General features: G+C 47.3%; 1 protein-coding gene across 1 annotated transcript in view; it reads left to right on the plus strand.

Annotated features, from left to right (window-relative positions):
* The window catches only part of CDHR3 (cadherin related family member 3), a gene marked incomplete at both ends in the record, with an annotated part of 54,931 nt that extends 32,022 nt beyond the window's left edge, over nt 1-22,909 (plus strand). Inside the window, 11 exons of the mRNA XM_081102176.1 lie at nt 3,693-3,864; nt 5,591-5,693; nt 7,003-7,101; nt 9,415-9,641; nt 11,597-11,768; nt 13,304-13,554; nt 15,391-15,572; nt 17,580-17,593; nt 18,855-18,886; nt 21,060-21,108; nt 22,608-22,909. Of these exons, the coding sequence (XP_080958302.1) occupies nt 3,693-3,864; nt 5,591-5,693; nt 7,003-7,101; nt 9,415-9,641; nt 11,597-11,768; nt 13,304-13,554; nt 15,391-15,572; nt 17,580-17,593; nt 18,855-18,886; nt 21,060-21,108; nt 22,608-22,909 (1,603 nt within the window). The remainder of the gene's footprint in view (nt 1-3,692; nt 3,865-5,590; nt 5,694-7,002; nt 7,102-9,414; nt 9,642-11,596; nt 11,769-13,303; nt 13,555-15,390; nt 15,573-17,579; nt 17,594-18,854; nt 18,887-21,059; nt 21,109-22,607) is intronic.
* Nucleotides 22,910-25,288: the final 2,379 nt, after the last annotated feature.

A 25,288-nucleotide genomic window follows, 5' to 3' on the forward strand; every position in this document is an offset into this window, starting at 1 on the left:
AGACAGCATTCCATTCCATATTGGCTGGTAAAATCACATTTTAAATATCCTAGACTGTCCAGGAAAACCCATGTAGAATCCTACTCTTGATAATCTTCTCTCCAAATTAGCTCTGAAAGTCAAAGCCAGAAGTAAGTGAACTAATTGTATTTATTACTAAAGGTAACTCTAAATAAAATGCTCAAGTCCCTCCAGACAAGATGTGAGACAGGACAACAGAAAGCTCCTTGGAGGTCTTTACTCCAAAACCAAGCCTCATTTGCATACTGCACGGGCTGGGAACCCTGACCCTGCATCACCTCCCATCCTCCCATTCTTACCTCCTTCCCCTTCCCACCATGCCAGAGTCCAAGCACACCAAACAGCAGAACTAGTGCTGCCACCGGACTCTAACAACATTTGTCCCTGAATATTCACTCCTTCAGGGCTCAAGGCTCTTGGTGCCATCCCTGCATTGGAGTTGGGGAGAGCAGGTAGAAGAGGGTGGGAGGAGGCAGGGCTGCGTACCTGGCCCCCCGCTGTCTTGTGAGTCTCCGGCTCTTGAGCTGGGCCAAGAGGAAAATAGCCCTTAGACCCAGGCCCCTACTTTTCCCAGGCTGGTGATGCATGAGCCCAGGGCCCTGATGGAGGCATCAAAAGCCTGTGACAGCCCCACTCTGGTTGTAAACTATGAGGCTGAAAGTGCTTACTGAGGGCCAGAGCCAGAGGTCAGCTGATTTCGAATGTCACTGGGCCAGTCACCTTTGTCTGGGGAGGGGACCGTGGTCAGATGGCTGGGAGTGGGGGCAACCTGCTTTTGAGGCAGGGATTGTTGAATGAGGAGGAGTGGTTTTCCAAGTCAAGTGTTTAGGGGGAAAATACCAAGTGTCAGAGATGAATGAAAAGCACATGCCAGGCATCCCTGAGGGGCTGAGTGTGTGAATAGTGAGTCATCTGGCTTCAGGACCCTGGATTCTTTGCATGACGCAACCTCTTGGTCTCTGCAGAGTTAGAATCAAGGCTCAGATTCCCAAACCATCTGTGGGCCTGGAGACTCACTGAATCATGGAACTTGAAGTAGTATTTACTGTGACTCTAACACAGACAATAGGGAATTGTGCCCGTATGCATCAACTTTCCTGGACAGGTCTTGAAACCACTCCAAACGACTCTTTCTTCACCTCTAAAAGGGGACAAGAATATAAACCTTTTGGAAATGAGGGGATTAGAGATGATATTTTTAAAGTGATACAGCATATAGTTGGTATTTAATAAATGGCATCTATTCCAAGTACTTGGTAATAAAAACCATGGCACTGTGTATGCAAGGCAGGAATGGAAATGCTTGGACTCCAGTCCTGCTGAAACACGGAGGCATCATGGAGATTCAGTTACACCTGTCAGAAAAAGTGCTTTCCAGGGAGCGAACCCAGTTATCCTCAGCAGCCTAAGACCATCCTGGCTGTCAGAATTTGCTCCACGTTTGCTGAGCCCAGAGCCCATTTTAGCTGCCAATAGTGGAAGGGAGCACAATTTGGTTGTAGAGAGGTGATAGTTCAGAGGATTAAAGAATTGAACACATTAGTCTGGGTGCTCTGAGGAGATAGGAGTAAATGTTAAAGGCATTTATTAGGGGAAATGCCTGCAGAAGACAATGAGGAGGCTGGGAGAGTCCTCAGACCACAACGCAAGTCTGACCTGAATGAAGGAAAGAGGGGGCGAGGAGGGCAGAAATGTTCTAGCAGGCCATGCTGTCCATGGAAGGTTCGTCTAGGGCACTGGGAAGTCCTGAAGCCGAAGTCAGCTGCCCCAGCACAGGAATGAGCCTGTCTTAATCTCTGCCACACCCAGTCATGGGCACATGGCCTCATTGCAAACATAGCAATGGATTTCAGAGCCCAGCAGCTGGCATCTGGGGTCAATTATGTTCCTGTGATTGAAGGTCTTCCAGGCACATTCTCATGGCAGCCAAATACACTTTTTGTAAGAAATTCTGCCCGAGGCAAACTATGATTGAAGGTAGGTAGCAAAAACAAATAAACAAACAAAACTAAAAACCCAAACAAACCCAAAACCAAAACACCAGCCACAAATCCCTCCCTGCCTGTCTGCGGGCAATGTGATTTCACCATTCCTCCCGTCAAGATAGGGTTTCTCTTTCTACTACTTGAATCTGCCCTTGACCACATCAGTTGCTTTAGCCGTTGGAACATTCACAAATGTGGCCCAGCAGAGGCCTGGAAGGATACGTGCACTGGGGCTTGCCCTCTTTTGCTACTTTTGGAAACCTGAGATCTTCATGTGAAGAGCCCGAACTAGTCTCCTGGAGGATAGGAGACGCCATGAAACAGAACTACCACCTTCCTACCACCAGACTTGTGAACAAGGTCATCCTAGATATCTAGCCCCAGCCAAGCTGCCAGTGACCACAGCCAAGTTGAACTAGAACCAAAAGAATGAATGGCTAATCCTTAATATTGAAAGAAATAATATGTGCCTGTTGCTTTAAGCCACTACATTGGGGCTGGTTTGTTATGTAACAAAAGCTAACTGGCATCATTTACGTCCATTTTACAGATGGGACAACTGAAACCTGGAAGCATGATAAAGTCCCTCAATGAACTGAAGCCTGTCAGTGTAATCATGTTCCTCAGTCTCCCATGCCAAGCTGGGCTTGACCAGATAGCTCTTGGTTGTAGGCAGCTTTACTTGTGCTGTTTGCTTAGACCCTGGGACCATCGGAGATTAGGAGCCCTGAATTTGACTCTTAATAAACCTCTATTGAATGAATAATACTAAGGTGATATTGATGCTATTAGAAACAAGTAGAGGAATTCCCAACCTTCAAAGCATGGAAGGTGAGGGGTGCCGGGTTTCCCCTAAGCAGATTATAAACTCTGACAGGAGGTGGAAGAATTTATATTTTTCTTACATTCTTCTTTATATGTATTCTTCTTTACTACTGTGCTAGTCTCATAAGCTACCATCCATTCATTCAACAAATGTCTATTGAGCATGTCCAGAACAAAGCAGACAAAGATCCCTGCCCTTGTAGAGCTTACAGTCGAGTGGGGCAAACGATGATGAACTGGATAAATAAGTAAGCTATCTAGTATATTGGAAAACAACAAGTGCCAAGAATTAAAAATGAAAAAGGGGGAATGGGAGAGGAAGCTATGGGCAGGGCTCATTCACAGTTTAGGTAGGATCGCCGGGATAGCCTCCTGAGAAGGTAACATTGGGTTAGAGATTAAAGAACGTGAAAAGGCAGCCACATGGACCTTGGTGGGAAGGGCATTCCATAGTAGGTGGAATGGCCCTGAGGGCAGAGCCTGGGGAGTGCTCAAGGAGCACCGGGCCAGCTGGAGTAGAGGGAACAAGGAAGCGATGAGTTCAGACAGGTAAGGGTGAGGGGGGTGGTGCACAGGTTAAAGTCAGGACTCTGAGTGCAATGAGGAGCCACGTGGGATTGAGGAGCAGAGGAGTGACCCGACCTGACAGCATGTATCAGGGTCCCTCTGGCGGGTGTGTTAAGGACAGCCGGAAAGGAGGCCAGGGCAGAGCAGGGACTCTAGTTAGGCCGTTACTGCAGTTACCAGGGACTTGCTTTGAACTGAAACTAAAGCGGAGGTGTCTGGCCTTGGGTCTATGTCAGAAGGAACACTCAAGTCGCCATTTGTTGGGGAAGCTATTGAATCACGTCTCTTCACCAGCATTATGGTGCCTGAACGCGCAGCCAAGGGGACGTTGCTTCTGGACCTGAACACGGTCTGCTTTGATGATGACAGCGAAGCACCAAACAGCCAATTCAACTTTACCGAGCCATCTGGAGTGGGGAGCCGCCGCAGATTCTTACAGGATCCAGCTGGCTCTGGGAAAATTGTGGTCAGTTAATGGTCATCGCATCGTTGAGAGGGCATGGGGGAAGCTGGCCTGACATGCATGGTGCTTTTGCTGCCCCTGAGAGAGAAATTTCCAAGGTAACTCCCTCACTGCAGGGCTGTAACTGACACACATAATAGTGACTGTTTTCCCCATTTGCTCTTTATTTTACCCAAGTTCCGGAATGGTCTGTTATGCATAGTTATGCCTGGGGTGCTAAAGACTGGATTCTCTCTTGCGTAGCTGCAGTTTGCTGTGCCTGCTCAGCTGCCTCTATAGTCACGTTAGTGCCCCCTGGGCTCAAGTACTCTCGTATATTTGAGTGCTCCTTCTGGACAGTGGAGGTGTGAGATGAGAGAAAGCAGGTCCAGGGCCTTGATGAGTGTATCCTGCTAAATTCAGCCTGGTACGACCCCTGCAGACCCAGAGGGGAATGAGAAAGCCAGGCTGTTTAGGTAGCCTCACTCAACAGCATCCCCACAGGGGCAAAAGCAGACTTGGAAGCAGGGCGGGCATGGAAAGCAGATCTCGCCCGGCTGACATGGCTCGGTGGTTGAGCATTGACCTATGAACCATGAGGTCACAGTTCGATTCCCGGTCAGGGCACATGCCCCGATTGCCGGTTCGATCCCGTGTGGGGCGTGCAGAAAGCAGCCAATCATTGATTCTCTCTCATCATCGATGTTTCTGTCTCTCTCTCTCCCTCTCCTTTCCTCTCTGAAATCAATAAAAATATATTTTAAAAAAAGAAGAAGAAAAGCTGTATGAGACCTTAACCTACAGGGTTTCCACTGGAGGGCAAAGGAAGGGCTGAGGGAGGCAGTAGGGGGGACTTGGGGGGCAGTCGTCCTGGTGGGGGGAACGGGAGCTTTGCATCAGAGATAATTCCTCAGTGAGGAGAGCAAGCAGCCCACTAGGAGGCATTCTCTCACCCACCCCCTTCTCCACCTCCCATCCAAAGCCCTTCTTCTGTCCCCAAGAACGTCTTTACCAATTTTATTCATAGTGTCAGCTAAAAAATATTTTTTTTTCTGTTGAAGAAATTAATATATGCTTGATGTAGGAAACATAGAAAAGCATTGCCAATCAGTGATAACCACTAATAGCATTTTGGTATATTTCCTTCTTCACTATACATAGATTTATGTATATCCTATACATATATGCATACGTATTTTAAATGATGGAATTATTCCTGCATATAGGATTCTATATTGTGCTTCTCTTCAACTAACCTGCAGTCTTTTTTTTAAAATATATTTTATTGATTTTTTACAGAGAGGAGGTGAGAGAGATAGAGTTAGAAACATCGATGAGAGAGTAACATCGATCAGCTGCCTCCTGCACATCTCCTACTGGGGATATGCCCGCAACCCAGGTACATGCCCTTGATCAGAATCAAACCTGGGACCTTTCAGTCCGCAGGCCGACGCTCTATCCACTGAGCCAAACCGGTTTCGGCTAACCTGCGGTCTTGAGCCTGTTGGGCAATAGTACTTGATGGACATCTTTAAACATAGATTCTTTCCAATAAATTCATTAGCAGTGAGCAGAGAATGGACACAATGGACAGTTATGAGCATAACGCTTTAAAGTTCCTTATGTAGGCAAATGCTTTCCAGAAAGGCTTTTCAATTTGCATTTCTACTTATAGATAGAAAAATGTCTTCGTCAGTTGAATTAAAAGGATTGCTTTTCTGTATGATCTGATATCTCTGTTTTAATCTAGTTGACTGGTGATCTAGATTATGAAAATCCAAGTAATCTAGCAGCCGGCAATAAATACACTGTGACAACCCAGGTGCAGGACGTTGCCCCTCCTTACTACAAAAGCAAGTATCATTTTGACTTATTTCATGAAGCATCTTCCTTGAGCAGCAGTGACTAGACTGCCAGGCAGTACTCAGTATTGGGCTAGGTATTTGTGTTAAAGAGGAGACTTCAAAAACCCCAAACACTTGGGAATCAGCCCTGCTTCCTCCTGCCTGTCACCAAGCACACTGAAGTGGTCTCAAGCCTTTCTTCTGTGTCACCTTCTAAAATCTCAAGCTTCTGCTGCCCCTCACCCACCACCCCAGCCCCATCCCACTAGTCCCGCTCTAATGCAGAACCTCCTCTTTCTGGGCTGAATTACAACATTTGAGACTCTTTAAGGATCTCTCTGACTTTGCCTTGCCCCTTCCTAAAGCATCCTCCACATTTCTGACAGTGAATTTAGGAAATGAGAGCGTCATCATATTACTTTCTTGCTTAAAGCCCCGAGTGTCCCCATAGCTGTCAAGTTCAAGTTCTAATCCTTTGGCACACAAGGACTTCCACCATTCAGCCCCTGCCTAACTCTTTAGCTTCAGCTCCAGCAGCTTGCTTCTAAACCTCCTTTTTTCTAACTAGGCCAAATAGCTTGCCGTTTTTCTGAGTGAATCATGCAGTTTTATGCCTTGATATCCATGTACATGTCTAGAATCACACCCCCATGACCCCCCTCACCCCATTTGTCTAGCTCTAAAGATCTTTGTGAAGCTCAGCTTGCACTTCCTCTGGCTTCCGTAGTGACCTGTACATGTGTTTATCAGAAGGAACTGCCTGAAGCATCTCAAAGGCAGGAACTTCCAGGTCTTATTCTCCTTGCAGCCTTAATATTTTGCACAGCACCTGTTACATAGGAAATGCTTTTAAAAGCCTAATATGCTAAGTATCTGGTTGTCCAGTCAGCCATTCAACCAATCAAAGCGTAATATACTGATGATATACTAAGACTATGACATGCACTGACCACCAGGGGGCAGACAGTTGACCAGTCACTGTGATGTTCCCTGACTACCAGGGTTCAGACGCTCCGACTGGTAGGTTAGCTTGCTGCTGGGGTCCGGCCAATCGGGACTGAGCAAGACAGGCCAGACACACCCTGGAGCCCTCCTGCAGTCCCTCCCCAGCTGACCAACCTCCTGAGTCCCTCCATGGCCCAAATTGTGCCCCGGTGAGGTCCCTCGGCCTGGCCTGTGTCCTCTCGCAATCCGGGCTGAGGGACCTGCCCCCCCCCCACAAGTGCACAAATTTCGTGCACCTGGTCTCTAATGTTTAATAAACAAGTCAATGAGAACAGAATATTATGATTTAAATTTTTTCTATTTCTCTTTTTAGATAACATCTACATTTATGTCCTAACAAGCCCAGAAAATGAGTTTCCTCTTGTCTTTGATCAGCCATCCTATGTCTTTGACGTGTCAGAAATAAGCCCAGGTGAGTAATAGATGAGAAACAGGCCACCGCGCTCTTGACAGATTCCAACCAGATGCACACTCGTGGAGGGGAAGCTCCCTGCCAGAGGCCCCGCGTGGTGTTGTGCACAGCGATTCACAGCGGAATCGAGTTTATTGCATCTCTTATTCTTTTTAAATCGTCCTCACTGCTGAGGAGCCCTTCAGGTGAACTCTAGATTTTGAAAACTGTTGATTAAACTGCATTTCTCTGAACCCCCTGATTGCTTGCCTGAGTGCTTGATTCCCCTAATCCTCCTTTGTTGTAGCTGAAGTTTTCCCTCGGTCTCCACTGTGATGTTTATCTAGCTCATTCGGAGAATTGAAATTTTAAAATAGAGAAAAGGTTTCCCATTCCTAGATTCCCTTCATTTACAAACAAAATAAAGACGTCTTCTCTCCCTTATTAGGGTTCACTGGAGGCCTTGTTTTTGCCCTTTACAATGCCTGGATTTCTGAAGGCTCTTCCCCTTTAAAGAGGAGACTCCCCACACCCCCGCCCCCCCCACCCCCGCTTTCTTTCCGTTTGAAAGTGGTCCCCCCCGCGCCCCCCCCCTCGTTAACTCCAGTATTCAGTTTTTGATCCTTTTATCATGGATACTTCTATATTTAAAACAAAAAGCTAAACCAAAACACTCCTAAAATGATCCCCCTCCGTTGTATTCTCTCTCTATGATGCTCTCTATTTCCTGACATTAAGTTTTAAACAAAACACAAAAAGAGGGTCTAAAGCTGCGGTTCTCAACCTGTGGGTCGCGGCCCCTTTGGGGGTCGAACGACCCTTTCACAGGGGTCGCCTAAGACCATCGGAAAACACATATATAATTACATATTGTTTTTGTGATGAATCACTATGCTTTCATTATGTTCAATTTTTAACAATGAAAATACATCCTGCATATCAGATATGTACATGATGATTCATAACAGTCGCAAAATTACAGTTATGAAGTAGCAATGAAAATAATTTTATGGTTGGGGGTCACCACAACATGAGGAACTGGATTAAAGGGTCGCGGCATTAGGAAGGTTGAGAACCACTGGTCTAAAGGAAATGGTTTTAATTCTTTATCCCTTACCCAGTGCCTATCAAGTGCAATAGGAATAGGCTCTTTATCAATTCAGAGATCTCCCTTCAGTCATTGATCCCCTACTTTGAGTCAAGCGCTTGGTGCTGGGGTTATGTAGTTGGATGAGAGGTTTCTGCCCTTAAGGAGTAAAACTTACGAAAACGAACTTCCACAAAACAAGCAAGCCAGAACTGCAGCATTCCCACCAACAAGGTTTGTGAGATAAACAAAATGGAACAGTATTTAAAAATCAATACCCTGTAATATGATATCTATTCACTGGGGCGTACACCGGAAACTAATATAATATATTGCATGTCAACTAACTGAAAAATAAAAAATGATTAAAAAATTTTTAAAAATCTATATTCTGTAATTCTCCATTGCCAAACTCTTACAAATTGTTTATTTTTTGCCATAGTCGGTTTGGCTCGGTGGATAGAGTATAGACCTGGGGACCAAAGGATCTCGGGTTCGATTCTGGTCAAGGATACACATCTGGGTTGCAGGCTCCTCCCTGGCCCAGGCCCTGGTCAGGGCTTGTGCAGGAGGCAACCAATCCATGTGCCTCTCTCTGTCTTTCCCTCTCTCTTCCACTCTCCCTAAAAAAATCAATGGAAAATTATCTTTGGGTGAGGATTAACAAAAAAACAAAACAAACAAAAAATTGTTTATTTTTCATCTCATGTATTACAGAAAATGCGAAAAATACAAGACTTTTAGAATGTTCTTTGCAGTGTGGTGTATGATAGCATAATGCAGTGCTTCTCAACCTTCTGGCCCTTTAAATACAGTTCCTCATGTTGTGACCCAACCATAAAATTATTTTCGTTGCTATGTCATAACTGTAATGTTGCTACTGTTATGAATCGTAATGTAAATATCTGATATGCAGGAACGACCCTGTGAAAGGGTCTTTCGCCCTCCAAAGGGGTCGCGACCCACAGGTTGAGAACCGCTGGCATAATGACTGGCGCTGTTGGAATCTACATAAAGGCGTGAATTGTCTTTTACGCCTCACAGTATGGCTTGGATCACAGGACCAGTGACCTAGGGGGTGTTCATTAGCATAATCTGAATTTAATAGAATTGAAGACATAAAACACAGAGTTTGAACAGTAAAGGGACCTCCAAAAGCCTTTCTGCCCTACCAGAGAGAGTGTCTGCTCCTGGACCCTCCCTGCACCCCTAAAGCAGGACTAATCTCACGTACTTTGTTCTTCCAGCCAGAGTCCGGATTGGACGGGTGCAGGCCGCTGACAAAGACTTCCCCCAGAGCAGCACTGTGTACTCCATCTCCACTGGGGGGGCCAGCCTCCCGTACCCAGACATATTTTGGATTAACCCCAAAACAGGAGAACTCCAGCTGGTGACTAAAGTGGACTATGAAACGACCCCCATCTATATTCTCAGAGTCCAGGCCGCCAACCATGAGGACACAAGCTCAGTCACTGTGAGTGGGTCTGTTCTGGTGTGTTCCCACCGGCCTGAGTGGCTGACGTAGGGCATCTCTGGCACCCTCCAGATGTGACAATATCTTAATGGGGCACATCCTCCAGATGTGACAGCACAAACGGACTCACAGAGCAGTGCCCGGGAAATAAAGATCGACGCCCATGTGCATGGGTGACTGGGAGGAGCGCTGAGATTGATGGTCGCTCTGTGGGACAAGTGTCCTCTCGTTGCCCTTTAAACACCCCCGTGCTTTCACAGGGGGCTGGCGGTGAGATGCACGCTGCCAGAAGTGGGGTGTGGTTTTGTAGCTGTGCATGTCCTCCCTGCCTCCCAGTAGCTTTGCTGTGTTCCGACCCTACCCCCATCACACCAGATGGGGTAGATCTTAAAATGATGTGGCTTGACTGGGGCTATACTTCTCAACCGGTGATGTTGAGAACCTGGTTAAATGCAGATTCTGAGCCCTCTGGTCTGGGAAGGGCCTGAGAGTCTGCATTCCTAACAGGCTTCCAAGTGGTGCCGATGCACCTGGCCCAGGCCCGCGTTTGGAGGAAGAAGGTTTAACAGGTCTGTGCTGTCAGTGGTTAGGATTATCTGAGAATAATACGATGGCCACGAGGACGTCTGGCTCTTTCCCATTAGTACAGTGAAAACACATAAGGCAAAATGAACTCTCAGCTCGCGGCAGGCAGCCCTGTGTGATGGAGAAAATGACTGGAGACAGAGTTCATTTCTCAACTTTGATCCCAATTTTCCAAGGGGGTCTGAGCCATGCTTATCTTCGTGTCCCAATTTCTCAGTCTTTTAAATGGAAAGTCACCCGATCACTGAAAGCCTGACTAGTCCTGCTCCTCTCATGACTTGCTTTGAATTAACTGGACGATGTTTTTAATGATGCGTGAGGCTCGGCATTGCCTGCTGGGGGAGAGACGTGCTAAGCTGGAGATAATTGTAGTGTTTGTTAGGCCGGCTTTTTGAAAAAAAACATGAATGGACTCCACTCTGGGAGCTGACTGGAGTGAACATTTCAATTTATTTCAGGTCTTGGAAATGGTTGAAATCCCCAAATTTCAAAGGTAGAATAAATTTGACTCAAAATTCATAAGCTTTTCAAAAGGGTTATGATCACATAAGTCCCTTTCGGGGCTGACAGTCTATGATTCCGTGCTGGCAGGCGTCCCAGTCCATATTCCAATCTGCCAGGCATAAAAGACAGCCGTGAAAGAGAATGGCCTGGCCCTGCTTGTGGCAGGTGATCACCACCCGCTTAGAGCGTCCTAATAGCCCAGGTTACAGAGGCGATCCCAGCTAAGCCAGATTCTCTCGTTTCATCCCAGTGGTTCTCTACCCTGGCTGCATATTAGAATCAGCTGGGAACATAAAAAAAAAAAAAAAAAGGTGCCCAGGCCTCACCTTGCAGAGAGTCTGATTTATTTGGTCTGGACTGGGCCTAAGAAAGTAGAGCCAGGGTTGAGAACCATTGCTCAACATTCCAAAGTTAAAGATGCCACTTCCAATGCACAAGGGCAGTGAGCAAGGAAGTACAGAGGCTCACCGTAAACCCATCCTTGTTACTGGTAAAACAACCCAGCAATACCTGGGGGTGAGCCCCACGTGTCCAGGTGCATTTACGTGGGGCTCTATGAATGTATACATATATTATGCACATGTGCACACACCCAGAGTATAGAAGTTAATAGCATAAGACTTGGAGTAGGACAGGCCTGCATTCAAACCCCAGTTCTGGAACTCACCAGCTGAATGGCCTTGGGTCAATTACCTAACCTCTCTAAGCCTCAGTTTCATCATCTGTAAAATGGGAATGGTCATATCATCTATCTCCGGAAAGGTTAAATGAGCTAGACCACAAAAACGCAGAGCCCTGTGCGTGGCACACAGGAAGCACTCAGTAAGTTTTAGCTGCTAACAATGGCCACCTTCTTGCTGTTCCAGGTTACTGTTAACGTCCTGGAAGAAAATGATGAAAAGCCGATTTGTATCCCAAACTCTTATTTCCTGGCCATCCCAGTGGATCTGAAAGTTGGCACAAACATTCAAAATTTCAAGCTGATGTGTACTGATCGTGATTCCAGCCCCAGGTCCTTTCGTTACTCCATTGGCCCGGGTACGGTACCTGACATCGACGGTCCTGGCCTGGCTCCTGGGGTTGGAGGCCTTAGCTGCTGGTCATGGAGAATGGGTGGGGGGCCTGTGCTCTCACGCTGATCTGGGCACAGTGTGTGTGGGTGTGGGGTGGTAAATGAGGAAAGCAGGGATAAGGAGCGTACTGGTCCCAGTGCCTCCCAGTCCTCATCTTGCCTTCCCCTTCTCTTCTCCTAACTCCTCCCAGATTCCCACACAAGGCTGCCCAGAGGCCCAATGGAGGGTGTATGCCACTGATGGTGACCCCCAAATTCCCAGGCTATCATATGATTCATGAATATTATTAGTGTAGTTTAATTTTTTTTTTAGTCCAACTGCTCAACCTGCAAGCTTATAGTGGGGGCAGGGAATCCCAGTCCTCTCTCTGGATAATAATAGATTATATGCATTTTAAATGTATCCTTAGGAATTCTCTTCTGCTCCATTCATTTGCTCTCTTTAAAAATATACCGGGGGGAGGGGGGTTAGGAGGGGTAGGGAAGAGCACCCCTCAATGGAAATGAGACCAAAATAGCTCATCTAATGAAGTGCTGGGGTCAGAGATTTAAACCCAAACAAGCAGAACAATTCCAAGTGAAAGACCAAAAACCCATCTTGGCCGCCTGCTGAGCCCTGGTGAGCATGAACTCTGAACAGTAGGGAGCCTCTTGAGCAGGCTGTGTCACAAAACCCAGGGGCAGAGGCAGCCTCGAGACCGCAGTTGCCGAAGATGGAAATAACACATACTGAGAACCCTCAGGCCTTTATGGAGCACTTCGCTGCTAAGGGAGTAAAAATTGCATCATCTCCTGCTCCATTTACTGGTTTTCAGTCGGTAATGAGTCTGGAGCCACCGGAGGAATGAGCCAAGGCTGCTTGGGCGGGCAGCCTTCCTGCCCTGTTCCCTAAGCTGTGAGCCCTGAGCCCTAACAGACTGCAGGGGGAGGTGGGAATGGGGTAGATTCAAGAGGGCCTGGGACTGCAATCCCTGCAAAGCCAGGAGACACCTTCCTTCAGAGGAACTCCAGGGACATAGGCCACCAGTTCTGTGTGGCCCACCAACTTCCACGAAAGGCATGAAGTGAACTTGGCCTATGGCGAGGGATGTGGCCCCCTCGACGCTCTTGTGCCCACATATTAGTCTGAGTGCAAGTTCCACGTGGTTACCAAATAAATGCTGCATGATAAGGACTGGCTAGAGAGGCTGCACCAGGATTAGGAAATCTCTGCCTGATGCTCCGCAAGATAGCGGCCATTCTCTGGGGACAGGTGTGCTGTTGTCCTTTTCTGCTCTCATCCCCACAGTTGCAGCCACACTGGTTGTGAGCAAGAGTTTCTTTATACTAATGAACTTTCTGGTACAAACAAGGCCAATATTGTAACCCTGGTGCATCGGAAGTAGCCTACACAGAGGTATGGACGTTTGTGGAAGAGACTGGATGTAGTTTTCCTCTAAACATTTGTTTCTCACTCTCTTTTCTTCCTTTGCCCCAAATCCTTGTCTCATGTCTCATTTAGGCAATGTCAACAGACATTTCACCTTTTCTCCCAACGCCGGGTCCAACATCACACACCTGCTCCTTGCAACTCGCTTTGACTATCCTGGTGGGCTTGACAAGATCTGGGACTACAAGCTACTTGTCTATATAACTGATGACAACTTGCTGTCCGGCAGGAAGAAAGCTGAGGCCCTGGTTGAAACAGGGACAGTGACACTGAGTATTAGCGTCATTCCTCCCCCAACCACGATTGTCACCACGACCCCCCAGGTAAGGATTTGGGGACCTGCCCTCCTCAATTAGATCTTTGTGATTAATGTCAATGGAGCCCTTGGACCCAGGAGAAATATGTGGGTTGGCTGAACAGAGTTGAGGTGTTTGGATGTTGCCAGAAATGGCACCCATGGGCTAAATTGGAGTAGTCACTGTGGGTAAATAGAGATCTGGGTGAGGCCTGAGACTTGTAGAGCCACTAACTTTTCCTCTCCTGAGAAATAAGGGTGTACACTTGAGTAGGAACTTGTGCTAGATCAGGTGCCGGCCGGCTGTGACACAGGAGACAATTTTCATGGGCATGTGGCTAGTTGCTATCTTCACAAGCCCTTCTCTGCTTGCTCTTAAGGGCCATGAAGTCTGTGTAGAGAGCAGGTAGCCGCCAGGTGCTCTTCTCCACTTCTTTTAAAGCAATATCATGCACCAATCTGTACCCTACTCCCCATCTCCACTCCATCAAAATTCATTCATTCAATCTACAAGTATTGACTTAACACCTACGATATGCCATTCATTTAGCTGCACAAGCCCAACATGATCTCTGCTGTCATGGAACTTATAATCTGGGTCAGTTGCTCTCAAGTGTGGTCCCTGACCAGCAGCATCCGCATCGCCTGGACATGTGCTAGGAATGCACATTCCCAGGCCCATTCCAGAATATTAGAGTTGTACCTCACCCAACCATGGTCATCACCACAACCTCATGGAAAGCACGCTGGAACCTGGAATCCCCAGACCTAGTAGATCAGAGACTCTGGGGCTGGGGCCCAGCAATCTGTGTTTTTAAACTCTGGGATTCTCACGGTCACTAAAGTTTGAGAGCCACCATTGCAAAGGGGGAGACATTACAAATACATGCAATTTAATAAAGGTATGCGATGTAGTAAAATAACTACAGATTGTGACAAATGCTAGGAAGAAAGATAAGCAGGCGCCGAAAGAGAGCCTGTGATGAAGAGAGGGAGAATCTGGACTCTGAACACAGGACCCTCTCCCCCTGCGCTATGGAGGAACCGACTTATATTTGTGCTGACTCTTTTGTCCCCTTTCCTTCTGTTCCCAGCCCCATATGTGTAGTATGCCAACAGAATGGTAGTCAAAACCTTAGAAAATCACCTATGACACATGGTCAAATTTTGCCTCTCAGAGTCTTACCAAGAGTGGGTTAATGTTCATTTGCCAGATGCTTGAGTCAGGATCACCCCAGTGAACGGAGGCATAAGGTAACCTTAAGGGTTTTCCATTGTAGTCGGAGCCAGTAAGCTCCCCGTGAGGAGTTGCCACATTCCTGGGGCTTACAGCATGACCCAGTTGTGGCATCCGCACTCCTGAAACCCCCATGACTTGTTGGTCTGTCTCCCACTCTGAGAAGCAAGCGCTGAGCTTGAGGTTTCGCTGTGATATCAGCCCACTCACCTGGCAGCTTGTAGTGGGTGAACACCAACAAACCTACCAAAGTGTTTCAAAAAACAACTTTCGCGGCTCATGCCTTCCCAGTGAGAGACAACGGCACCATGAGTCCCTGAGCTATGCCATGTTGGGGCAGGGACAAAAGCCAATGGCATTTTTAGCTTTGGGGAAGGGGAAGAAAGACAGAGAATAAAATTAGGCTTAGAGCTGCTTTCCAGTTCCCTAAATTTTCTGTGTTTTGATCTAATGGATTTCTGGAAAGACTATAAATAGGGCGATGGTTTGAAGCAACAAGAACTATGCACACAAAGATGTCCCATTTATAGAACAAGAACAAAGAGTGCAATAAACACTCGACATGGGGGAGTGCTGATGTCAGGAATGCCACCACCCTCCGCTCCCCCTCCTCCTCTGTCCTTCAAGCCCAGGATCACCTACCAGATCCGGAGGGAAAATGTGTATTCTCCATCGGCATGGTACGTGCCTTTTGTCATCGCGCTGGGCTCCATACTGCTTCTGGTTCTCCTGGTGGCTCTGACCGTCCAGTTGGCCAAAGCCCTCCACAGGCACTGTCCCTGCAAGACTGGGAAGCACAAGAAACCTCTGTAAGTAGCCAGTGGGCTGGGCCCTTCCCACAACTTCCTCTGGGACACTGGTTCCAGTGATTTCAGGCGAAGGAAAGATAGAGAATTAGAATTTCTTTACAGGGTAGAGAGGAAGGAAAAGGACACTTGGGGAGAGAATCCTAGCTGCCCTTAGTCACGGTGTACCCTCCTCCTCACCTGCTGGGTCAGGAGACGGTTCCTTTGGTTTTCCTGGGCACCTGCCCTGTCCTTGATGTATTCTCAAAGAAATTGGGTTTCAACCCCTGGGTGACTTGCCCTGGATACATGCTTCAGAAAGAAAGCCCAACTGTGAGCAGTGTTAGATATGCTGTGCTCATCTTTGTAGAATATTTAAAGGATGGAATAGAATTAGAAAAACTGATAAGGAAATTAAGCTGATTTCCTTATCAACCCAAAAACTGATAAGGAAAATAATCATTGTTCTTTTACACATGGCCCTGATCTCTCACGCTCTAGGGCTGCAAATACAGACCTGTTTCCTCTCCCTCCTACTCTCCACTAACACGACTCTAACTGCAACATCCTGCAGGGTCTCTTTTACTGGCCAAGTGAGGGATGAGAGTGAAGAGAAGAGATCACTAGATTGTTATAAGCTTCCCCCAGATACAGTTCCTTGAGTTTCAGAAGCTCTTACAATTAGAATGGGCTTTGGCGTTAGATAAGGCCTGGGTTCAAATCTTAGCTCTACCATTTTCTAGGTACATGGCTTTGGGCAAGTGACAGCTGTGTCCTTTTTTGAAAACTAAACAATTAAATGAGCAAATGCAAAGAAAGCACTTAGTACTGCTCCTGCTATAAATGCTTCGATACACTGTTTTTTAAAAGCTTGTTGTATTATTTTTCATGGCTCATTGAGCTCAGGATTCTAAATTCCCAGTTTAGCAATAAGCCCAAGAATCTTATGGTGTTGGAACTTGAGTTTTAGAATTTCTCACTGGCAAAAGGAAGCGGTGATAAGACTCATGTGCCATTTAAAGGTATTTTGAAGACTAACTAGTACTGTCAAATAATCTAAAATCTATGGACGAGGGACTCAGAATAAAATTATAAGGCATTAGCATAAAGATGTGCTTTGCATTTCTGCCATATTTATTGGGGAAGTTGCTATTGGCAACCTTGACTTCAAGGTAAGAAATCCTTTAGCCTCTGCTGAAATTTAAAAGGCATTTTTGTTTGGACTCTACTCACAAATCGATTTGAGGAAAAAAATAAATTGGCTCCAAAAAGTGATGCTTAAACTTGTAAGGATGGTAGTGGGATTTGAGCAGAAGTTCTTAAAGCAAGTCAGTTATCCAGATTGCTGCAGCTCACAAGCAATTTATGGTTAAAAGTTCAGTATGCACCTTGTACCTGTTTGCTTTAAGTTACATTCTAAATATTAGTCATTTTCAACATGGTTGACTTAAAAAAAAAACCTCGTTAGTAATTCAGACTCAGACCTGCTCTCTCTGGAAATTAGTTATACGACGTGGCAGCCAACATTCGTTCAATAGCAAAATAGAATAAAATCAGAGAATCCAAGGTTATCAGGGAAAGGGTCTTAGAGTCCAAGGCCAGCTTGTTATGTTACCAGAAACCACAGTTTAGCTGCCAGCCCTTGAACCGTCCCGCTGGGAGCTAAGCCGTCTGCTCAGCTAGCTACTGGGGAGGAAAATGGGGCAGGAAGAATTGCCGGTCAGTCTGATTGGGGTTGTTAAGCCTCATCCAGTTGTCAGAGAAGATATTTTCCCTGAAGTTCTATAAAGCAATAATTTTCAAACTTATCAAACTCTCAGAACCTCCTGAGTCCCAAACCAATAGTGATGGAGCTGCTCTGTTTGGAGCAGGGGTGGGAGCCCAGCCTTCAATTTAGTCCCCAACCCTGGCACCTTTCAATCCACTCCTGAATCCCAGGGAACACAGTTGCCCAAAGGACAACATGTTGTGAGTGTACGAGTACAGAATGCTCTCAGGTTAATTCTTATCCATTCCCTTTCTCCCCCATAGGATGAAGAAAGGAGGTATGTACGGTGCCTATTCCCTTTGTTGCTGTTATTATTATTATTATTATCATCATCATCATCATCATCATCATTTTTGCCGGTTCTGTCGTAGTACATGAAAGGGCTCTGACTTGGCATAGAATCAGGATGTAATCTGTCTTGGTGGGTTTTAGCCTCATCATCCATGGGTGGAATGAAACTGAGGTCAGGGTAGCTAGAGAAAAGTAAGGTGCTGTTGGCCCACTCGAGTCACTCATTTTGGCCCTGCCTATTCCCTACCCAGAGTCACTTCTAATCAGCTCAACCCAAGCACCTAGAGGTCCATTCCCACTGGGTGGGACAGGATCGAAGAATTCTCTGTGGGTTAAATACAGACGGTATCTACCCTCTGCTGACCCCTCCTGAGGACAGCTAATGCTCTGTATTGGACAAATGCCTCTTTTTAAAGCACAAATGATACTTTATTCTGAGATTGTCATGGATTTTATTATTTCCCAAGTTATTTAGGTCAGGCTAGTTAAAAGGGGGGCTGGTGCAGTCATACGGGCCGGGAGAACGGAATGATTTCAGGGATGTTGGTGAGTTGAGCAAAGTTGATCTGACCAACTCTAAGCTAAGGAGATGTCGCCACCTGGTCCCAAAAGTTGTTGCCTCAAGGAGAACCCAGGCCATGGGGAGAGACAGGACAAAAAAATTGGAAAATGTGTTTTTAAAAATGATTGTTTTAATCACTCCAATCATAGGTATGTGTGTTTGACATGCACACGGCACATCTAAGCAGGATTAGAAATTTAATTATAATGGTTATTAATCATATCACATGGGATGATTTACATAAATGAGATTTTCACAAATGGTTTCCCACCCTAGTTCCTTTTTTAAAAGGGCACAGGGAATGGATACAAGGAATCCCCACATTATGAACAAATATATCAACTCTCTTTTTCTTTCTTACCTATAACTTATTTAAAACTAAATTCCATTTAAAAACTAATTTCCTAGGTCCAATAATAATAATAAGCTGGAAAAAGAGCAAAAAAAGTTTTTTGTTTTGTTTTTTAATTCTATGTATTGTGTGTGTGTGTGTGCGTGTGTGTGTGTGTGTGTGTTTCTGAGGAGATGGAAAGCCATCAGCAAACATGTCTACAGAGAAAATTTTTTGCCGTGTCTGCCATTCTGATTCCAAAGCCTGTTTAAGAGAAATCCCATGTGGAGGTAGAATTTTAAGGTCAATTTAGTGTCCAAAAAGCTTAACTTCTGTCTGTTCTATTCCCTGCAGAAATGAAGAAAACAAAAAGGGAAGTTGTGGTGGTAAGCTTGGCTGGCCCCAGGGCACCTGGCTTGGGTGGAAGGTTGTGGGGGGCTCCCGTCCCCCGCCCAGGCAGGCCCTGCCACAGCCTCAGGGGGGTGTTTATCATTCAGGGAGATGCTTGGATTTGGCCACTGGAACAGATTGCCGTGTACCGTGCTCCTGGTAGAATTAGTTCCCTCCACTGAACGTGTCTGCTGATATATTCGCAGAAGAACTGGATTTCATAAATATTGAATAGGGTGTTTATTATCTACACCAGCTCTCCAGGAGAGTGAGTTGGGGGAGAGGAGCTTAAAGACCAGAATTTAAGCTTTCGCCTTCAATAGGATTTCTTTCCTGTGCCCTTCCATACCCTTGAGGAAAAATGGATAAAGTGCAGTTCTTGGGTCTAGGATTGGCTCTGCCCACTTAGACATATGATCTTGCAGACTCCCTCAGCCTCCTTTTTAAAAAAATATTTTTTTATTGATTTTGTTTTGGAGAGAAAAGAAGGGAGAGGGAGAGAAACATCTATGTGAGAGTGGAACATTGATCAGCTGCCTCCCGTACACCCTCCACGGGGATTGAGCCACAACCCTGGCATGTGCCCTAATCAGAAATCGAACCTTTTGGTGCATGGGACGATGCCCAACCAATTGAGCCACACTGGCCAGGGCTCCCTCGCCTCTTTAAGCTTTAGGTTCCTCATTTGTGAAGTGGGAGTGAGGATGCCTGCCCTGAGAGAACAGGTGGGGAGATATTTTGGAAACTGTTAAGTCACACAAATGCCAGGTGTGATAGCTGGAACATCACTCCCCCCTATCGTAAGCCTTGTTTTTCCTTTACTGAGTGATGACACTTGAAGAAGACACCCCCCCAACACACACCTCCCCCAACCTCTAATAATAAGACTTTGTTATGATCCCAGACCCATAACTTTGGGGAATGATGAGCACAGCCAGGAGGACAATTCAGTGCCCTGGAATTTTGCTTCAGGCTCATCAGCGAAGTATTTATCTGGGTCGGTCTTTATACAAACAAGAAGTGATCTCTTGCTTCCAGGTCTTATTGTCTAAGGCAAGTACCCTTCATCCGGAGACTGCCTCAGACTTATGTAATATTAAATTAATCAATTAAATAAACAAATCTCCATGACCATAAAAAGCGGGGCTGCTGAGCTGATCAAATCGATGAAACCCATCCAGTCTCCATTTCCTCTCTCTTCAGTGCTGAGGAGGTGGTGGCTTCAGTGATAAATACTGGGGTTGGAGGGCCCACTAAACTCCGAACGCAGTCCTCATCAGCATGCCAAAGAATGGCCCCTTGGAGGACATCATGTGAGGGAAGAGGGTGCTTCAATGGGGTCGGAGGTCAGGTCCTACAGCAGTGGTTCTCAACCTTCTGGCCCTTTAAATACAGTTCCTCATGTTGCTAAAATTATTGTCGTTGCTACTTCATCACTGTAATGTTGCTACTGTGATGAATCATCATGAAAATATCTGATATGCAGGATGGTCTTAGGCGACCCCTGTGAAAGGGTCGTTCGACCGCCAAAGGGGTCGCGACCCACAGGTTGAGAACCGCTGTCCGAGAGGGTGGCACAGGGTACGGATCAGGGGGAGAAAAGGATATGAAGCACAGGGCGGAGGTAAGGCAGGCCAAGCTCTGATGCAACGCTGCACTGACCTAAGGGACACAGCCAGAGCCCAGGGTGGCAGCACATGGGTGCTCATCTGTGCCTGCCTTCCGCGTCTGCCCGACGGTGGGCTGAGGCAATGCAGATCCTAGCCGGTGTTTGTGGCATTTCTGCTCTTTCTTCTATGCAGCTTAGATACCTTTTACTCGGGATGCTTTCCTACCCCCGAGTCTGGGTTAAATGTCCTCCTCCCACACCCACCTGCACCCCCATAGCTTCCTCTATCCCCGCCTCATAGAGCCCTTATCACTCGGTATGGTAGTGCCTGCATGTCAGTGGCTTCCCCTGGATCGCAAGCTCTGTGCGGGCAGTAACCTCTCCTGCCTGTTCACTGCTGTGTCCCCAGCATCTAGCACAGTGCCCATTGAGTAAATAAGCGCCCAGAAGGCCCTGGGTAAGAACCTGAGGCTGTGAGGATGCATGGCCTTGCCTGGGAAGAGGGTTGTGCTTGAAACTGTGTGAGGTTGTGCTGGAAGCTGTCTCTCTTCTCTCCTTAGGAAACAATCCAGCTGAGCACGGTCTTTGATGGTGAAGCCACAGACCCAGGTAACGAAGTGGCCGTCCCACCCACTAGAGTGTTTTGCATATTCCAGGCTGGTAGAACCTTGTCCAATTTCACGCCCTTAACTCCGTTTTGATCCGTTTGGTCAGCTCTGCAGCGCTGGCCCTTCGAGGCTGCAGTCCCAAGTGAGACCAGCTCGGAGCTGAGCTGCTTGCAGACACGTGACCCTGTGTGAGGCCTCAGAGGGTGTCCACCTCCCGGCTCCGACTCAAGGACCTTGCCACAGTCCAGCCTCCCTTTCTAAATCACAAACCAAGTCAAGGAACTGGTGAATCCAAGAACCCACATTTTTTCCCCCCTGCTCATTGGGATTGAGCCTCCATCCCTGATCCTTTCTGAGGCTTCCAACACCATCCTATTTGGTAGTGAGAGATACGGAGAAATGGGAAGGATGGCTTCTTTTTTTTTCCTAGATCGGGGCCAAGAATTTCTTCTTGGTTGGCAAGATAAACAGAGGTAAAGCTGGCCTCCAGAGCTCTCCTCACCCCCATGAAATCAGCTCCAAATTTAGCTGCTTTACACACATCCTTCCACTTACAAAGGCTCAATTATAGACATGAATACAGGGAAGGAAACCAAATCCAGGAGGCAAGTGTGTTGGCTCCCTGCCACGCTCACATGCAAAGGGCCCGGTCGTCCTCGGAAGGAGGATGGCTCCTCTCCAGGACAGGCTGCTGCCGCTGCTGCTGGAATTAAATTTCCCTCTATTATTAGGTACTTGTTACCATAATGTGCCCACATTAGCCTAAGTGCTGGTGGATCCTCAGCGGAGAGGCCACTCGCGCTGCATGGAGATGGCAGGAGCAGGGGCTCGCCTGCAGCTCCGAGGGAAAGGCCGGGGGAACCAGGGCCTTCGCTCTGCATTTGCGTGTGTGAAGCAGGAAGCAGGAAGAAGTGAGCCAACCGGACACCTGTGAGCAGACACGTCAATTAGCGTCTGCTGGCTCCCGACACGATAAAAATGGCTCCCCTGCTTCATCACCACGGGGGCCATATTGGTGTGTCTGTGTCCACAAACCTCTGCTCCCCTAACATAAATACCAGTCAACGTCTTCTCCTCCTCCCCTGGGGAATGCCTTTTAAGAGCAGGCATTCAGGGGTCTTTTAAAAACAAACCAGAATGAGATGGGCAACCCCATTAGAAAGTGAAGCTCATTTGTCCGAAGCTCCCATGGAGTCCAGGTTTGTGTGGCCTCCTTCTCAGCTTGCAACTGAGACGGCCTGAGGCTCCCCGGAACCTTCCTGTCCCCGGAGGCATAGTATTTGCTACCGGTGTGGTGGTGTGGTCGGAGCCGCACAGCAGCCGCGGAAAGGGCAGCTGGTGAGGACTGATTGCTCCGTTCACAAGCCTGCTTTCCACCCGGCGATGCTCAGATTCTCCCCTTCTGGCATCCTTCCTCCGCTCCGGGGCCGGGGCTAGACAGGGTGGAGATGGGGAGGACAGAGTCATTTGTTTACATGGTCATTGTCTTTCCACCCCCAGTGACTGGTGCAAAATACGAATTCAACTCAAAAACTGGAGCCAGAAAGTGGAAAGGTTCCTTAATGCAAATGTCAAATTGGAAAGAGTCCAGCCGCCAGGGAGCTGCGAGCAGCGCTGTCTCCGCGGGAGGGACGGGGCCACCAGGGAGCGCGGGCGAGGAAGGAGATGGGCTGAGCGGCCAAGCACAGGCTGCGGATGCAGGCCCAGGTTCCAGAAACCACGATGGCAAGCCGGGCACCCCGAAGAACAGAGACCCCGCCCTCAAGAGCAGAGCTTCCCCCAAACCTCCCCCAGGAAAGTAAGTAGCGTGTGGTTGCTGGTCCCACAGAAGAGCAAGAGGGGGACCTCGACGCTCTGAGGGACGCTGCCTCCCCCTAAATTCTCCGGGAGCCTACGAGGTGCCACGGGAGGGAAACTATGGCCTGAAGGGACGCGGAGACCCAGGGTCCCAAAGGGGATGTTTAAAACAGCACAACAGGGTTTGATGGCCTAGTTGCCTTTTTCTGAGACGGCACAGGAGAAAGTGGTCCCAGGTCTCTGTGCCTCTAACCAGCTGGGCTGCTGACTTTTGGACATGGACTTACTGTTTCTTCTTCCCATTGATTGCTAGGCAGCCCCATTCAGTCCGTCCCTAGGAAGAGCGCAGAACTTTCTGATAGTAAAGCTGAGGACTACCCACACTTCTGACTTCATCTTATTTTCCTGCCTTCCTTTTAGCATTACCCAGAATTCTTCATTTATAAATGCAGTTCAACACCATCCACCTTTGTAAGTCACCTTAAGTCAGCGGTTCTCAACTTGTGGGTCGCGACCCCTTTGGGGGTCGAACGAACCTTTCACAGGGGCCGCCTAAGACCATCGGAAAACACATACATAATTACATATTGTTTTTGTGATGAATCACTATGCTTTAATTATGTTCAATTTGTAACAATGAAAATACATCCTGCATATCAGATTTTTACATTACGTTTCATAACAGTAGCAAAATTACAGTTATGAAGTAGCAACGAAAATAATTTTATGGTTGGGGGTCACCACAACATGAGGACCTGTATGAAAGGGTCGCGGCATGAGGAAGGCTGAGAACCACTGCCTTAAATCTTTTTCAAAAGAAGCCATGCAGTGAAAAAGAAATGGGTGAGTAAGTAGTGGGTTATTCTTCTGGGAAGAAGAAAACAGTAAACACCTACTTTTATTTTTTATTGAGGTACAACTTATATTAAATAAAGTGCCCAGACCTGAGGTCTTCAGCCCGATAACAGACTCCTCCCAGAGTCAGGAAGGCCTTTGTCATCATAGATTAGCTTTGTTTATTTGAGTTTCATATGAATGGAATTACACAGATGTGCCCTTTCCTGCCTGGCTTCGTATGCTGAGTATAGCATGTCTGTGAGATTCATCCATGTCGTACTGTAGGTCATCAGTCCAGTTCTGCTCACTGTTGCGAAGGCTGCTGTAAGTTTTTCACTGTTGTAGACTCGTCCTGTGAACTTGCTCATGTGAGCACGAACATGTTTCTTGGGAATATGTTCCTAGGCGTGGACATGCTCGAACCATTGCTGGAATCTGCCGAGAATTCCAAAGTTGGTGTCTCCACTCTATACTTCCACCAGCAACGACTGAGAGTTCTGGTTGCCCTCCTTCCTTGTCAACACTTGGTGTTGTCCGTCCTTTTAATTTTAGCCATCCAGATTAAAATTTTTCGTGAAATGAAGTCACTTTTTTTCTTAAAGCCAACCCACCCCCCCCAAAAAAAAACCCCCAAAAAACAAAAACAAAAACCCACATGAACCTTGCAACCTCCCTACCCTGCTCCTCTCCTGCCTCCTGAGATTGAGGGAGCCAGGAGTCGATTGGGGGCACAGTGGGACGCTCTAACCCTGCAGCTGGGGTGAGCAGTGACCTGAAAATAAACCAGACCACGATGGGGTAGGAAATGGATCTTTTCAGCATGTGCCTCGTGGAGACTGAGCAGTCTGTTTTACCTCCATGTCCTGTTCCGCAGTGGCAGAGGCATCAGTCCAATACCCACAAGATAGGACCAGGCGAGAGGCTGTCAGAGCACCAGCCCCTGCCCAGTTTTGAGGACTCCCCACAGTGGCCGGTAGGGGGCACTCGAGATTCATCCTGCAAATGCAGAACCTCAGAGGGTGCAGCCGCTGGTTTATTGTGTGCCTGCATGCCAGTGTGACTTCTCAAGAAAAAGAAACATTTCAAAAAATGCCCTGACCTGGCCTAGCACAGGCAATGATTAATTAATAAGGGCTGGTTGCCAGGAAACTCCCTTGAATAGGTTTAAATTTTGCAAAAGAAGGCAGAGCTGTTCATTTGTGGAGGTTAAAGTGGGTGAAGTGGCCGATTACCCATTTAAGACTCTGAAAGTCTGTGGAGCCCTGCGTAAAACGCCTTCCTCAGAAGCTCTCAGCCTCAATGCAAATAGAATGAGGCTCGGAGAAGGCTGAAGGGGGACCTAATAACTGTTTATGAGCCCATTAAGGATGATTAGAAGGAGGGCGGTGAGCAGCTGTTCTCCTTTCTTCAGCGATGACAAGGCTGGAGGGAATTGTGCTTCTCGGCCAGGAGAAGAGATTTAAGCTCCGAGAAGGAGGGACTTCCCAGAGGCTGGGGGCTGCTTGGACACCTCACTTTCTTCCCTGGTGACAGGCAGGAAGAGCTTC

Source organism: Myotis nattereri (genome assembly GCF_964212035.1).
Source record: "Myotis nattereri genome assembly, chromosome: 11".
Lineage (NCBI taxonomy): Eukaryota > Metazoa > Chordata > Mammalia > Chiroptera > Vespertilionidae > Myotis > Myotis nattereri.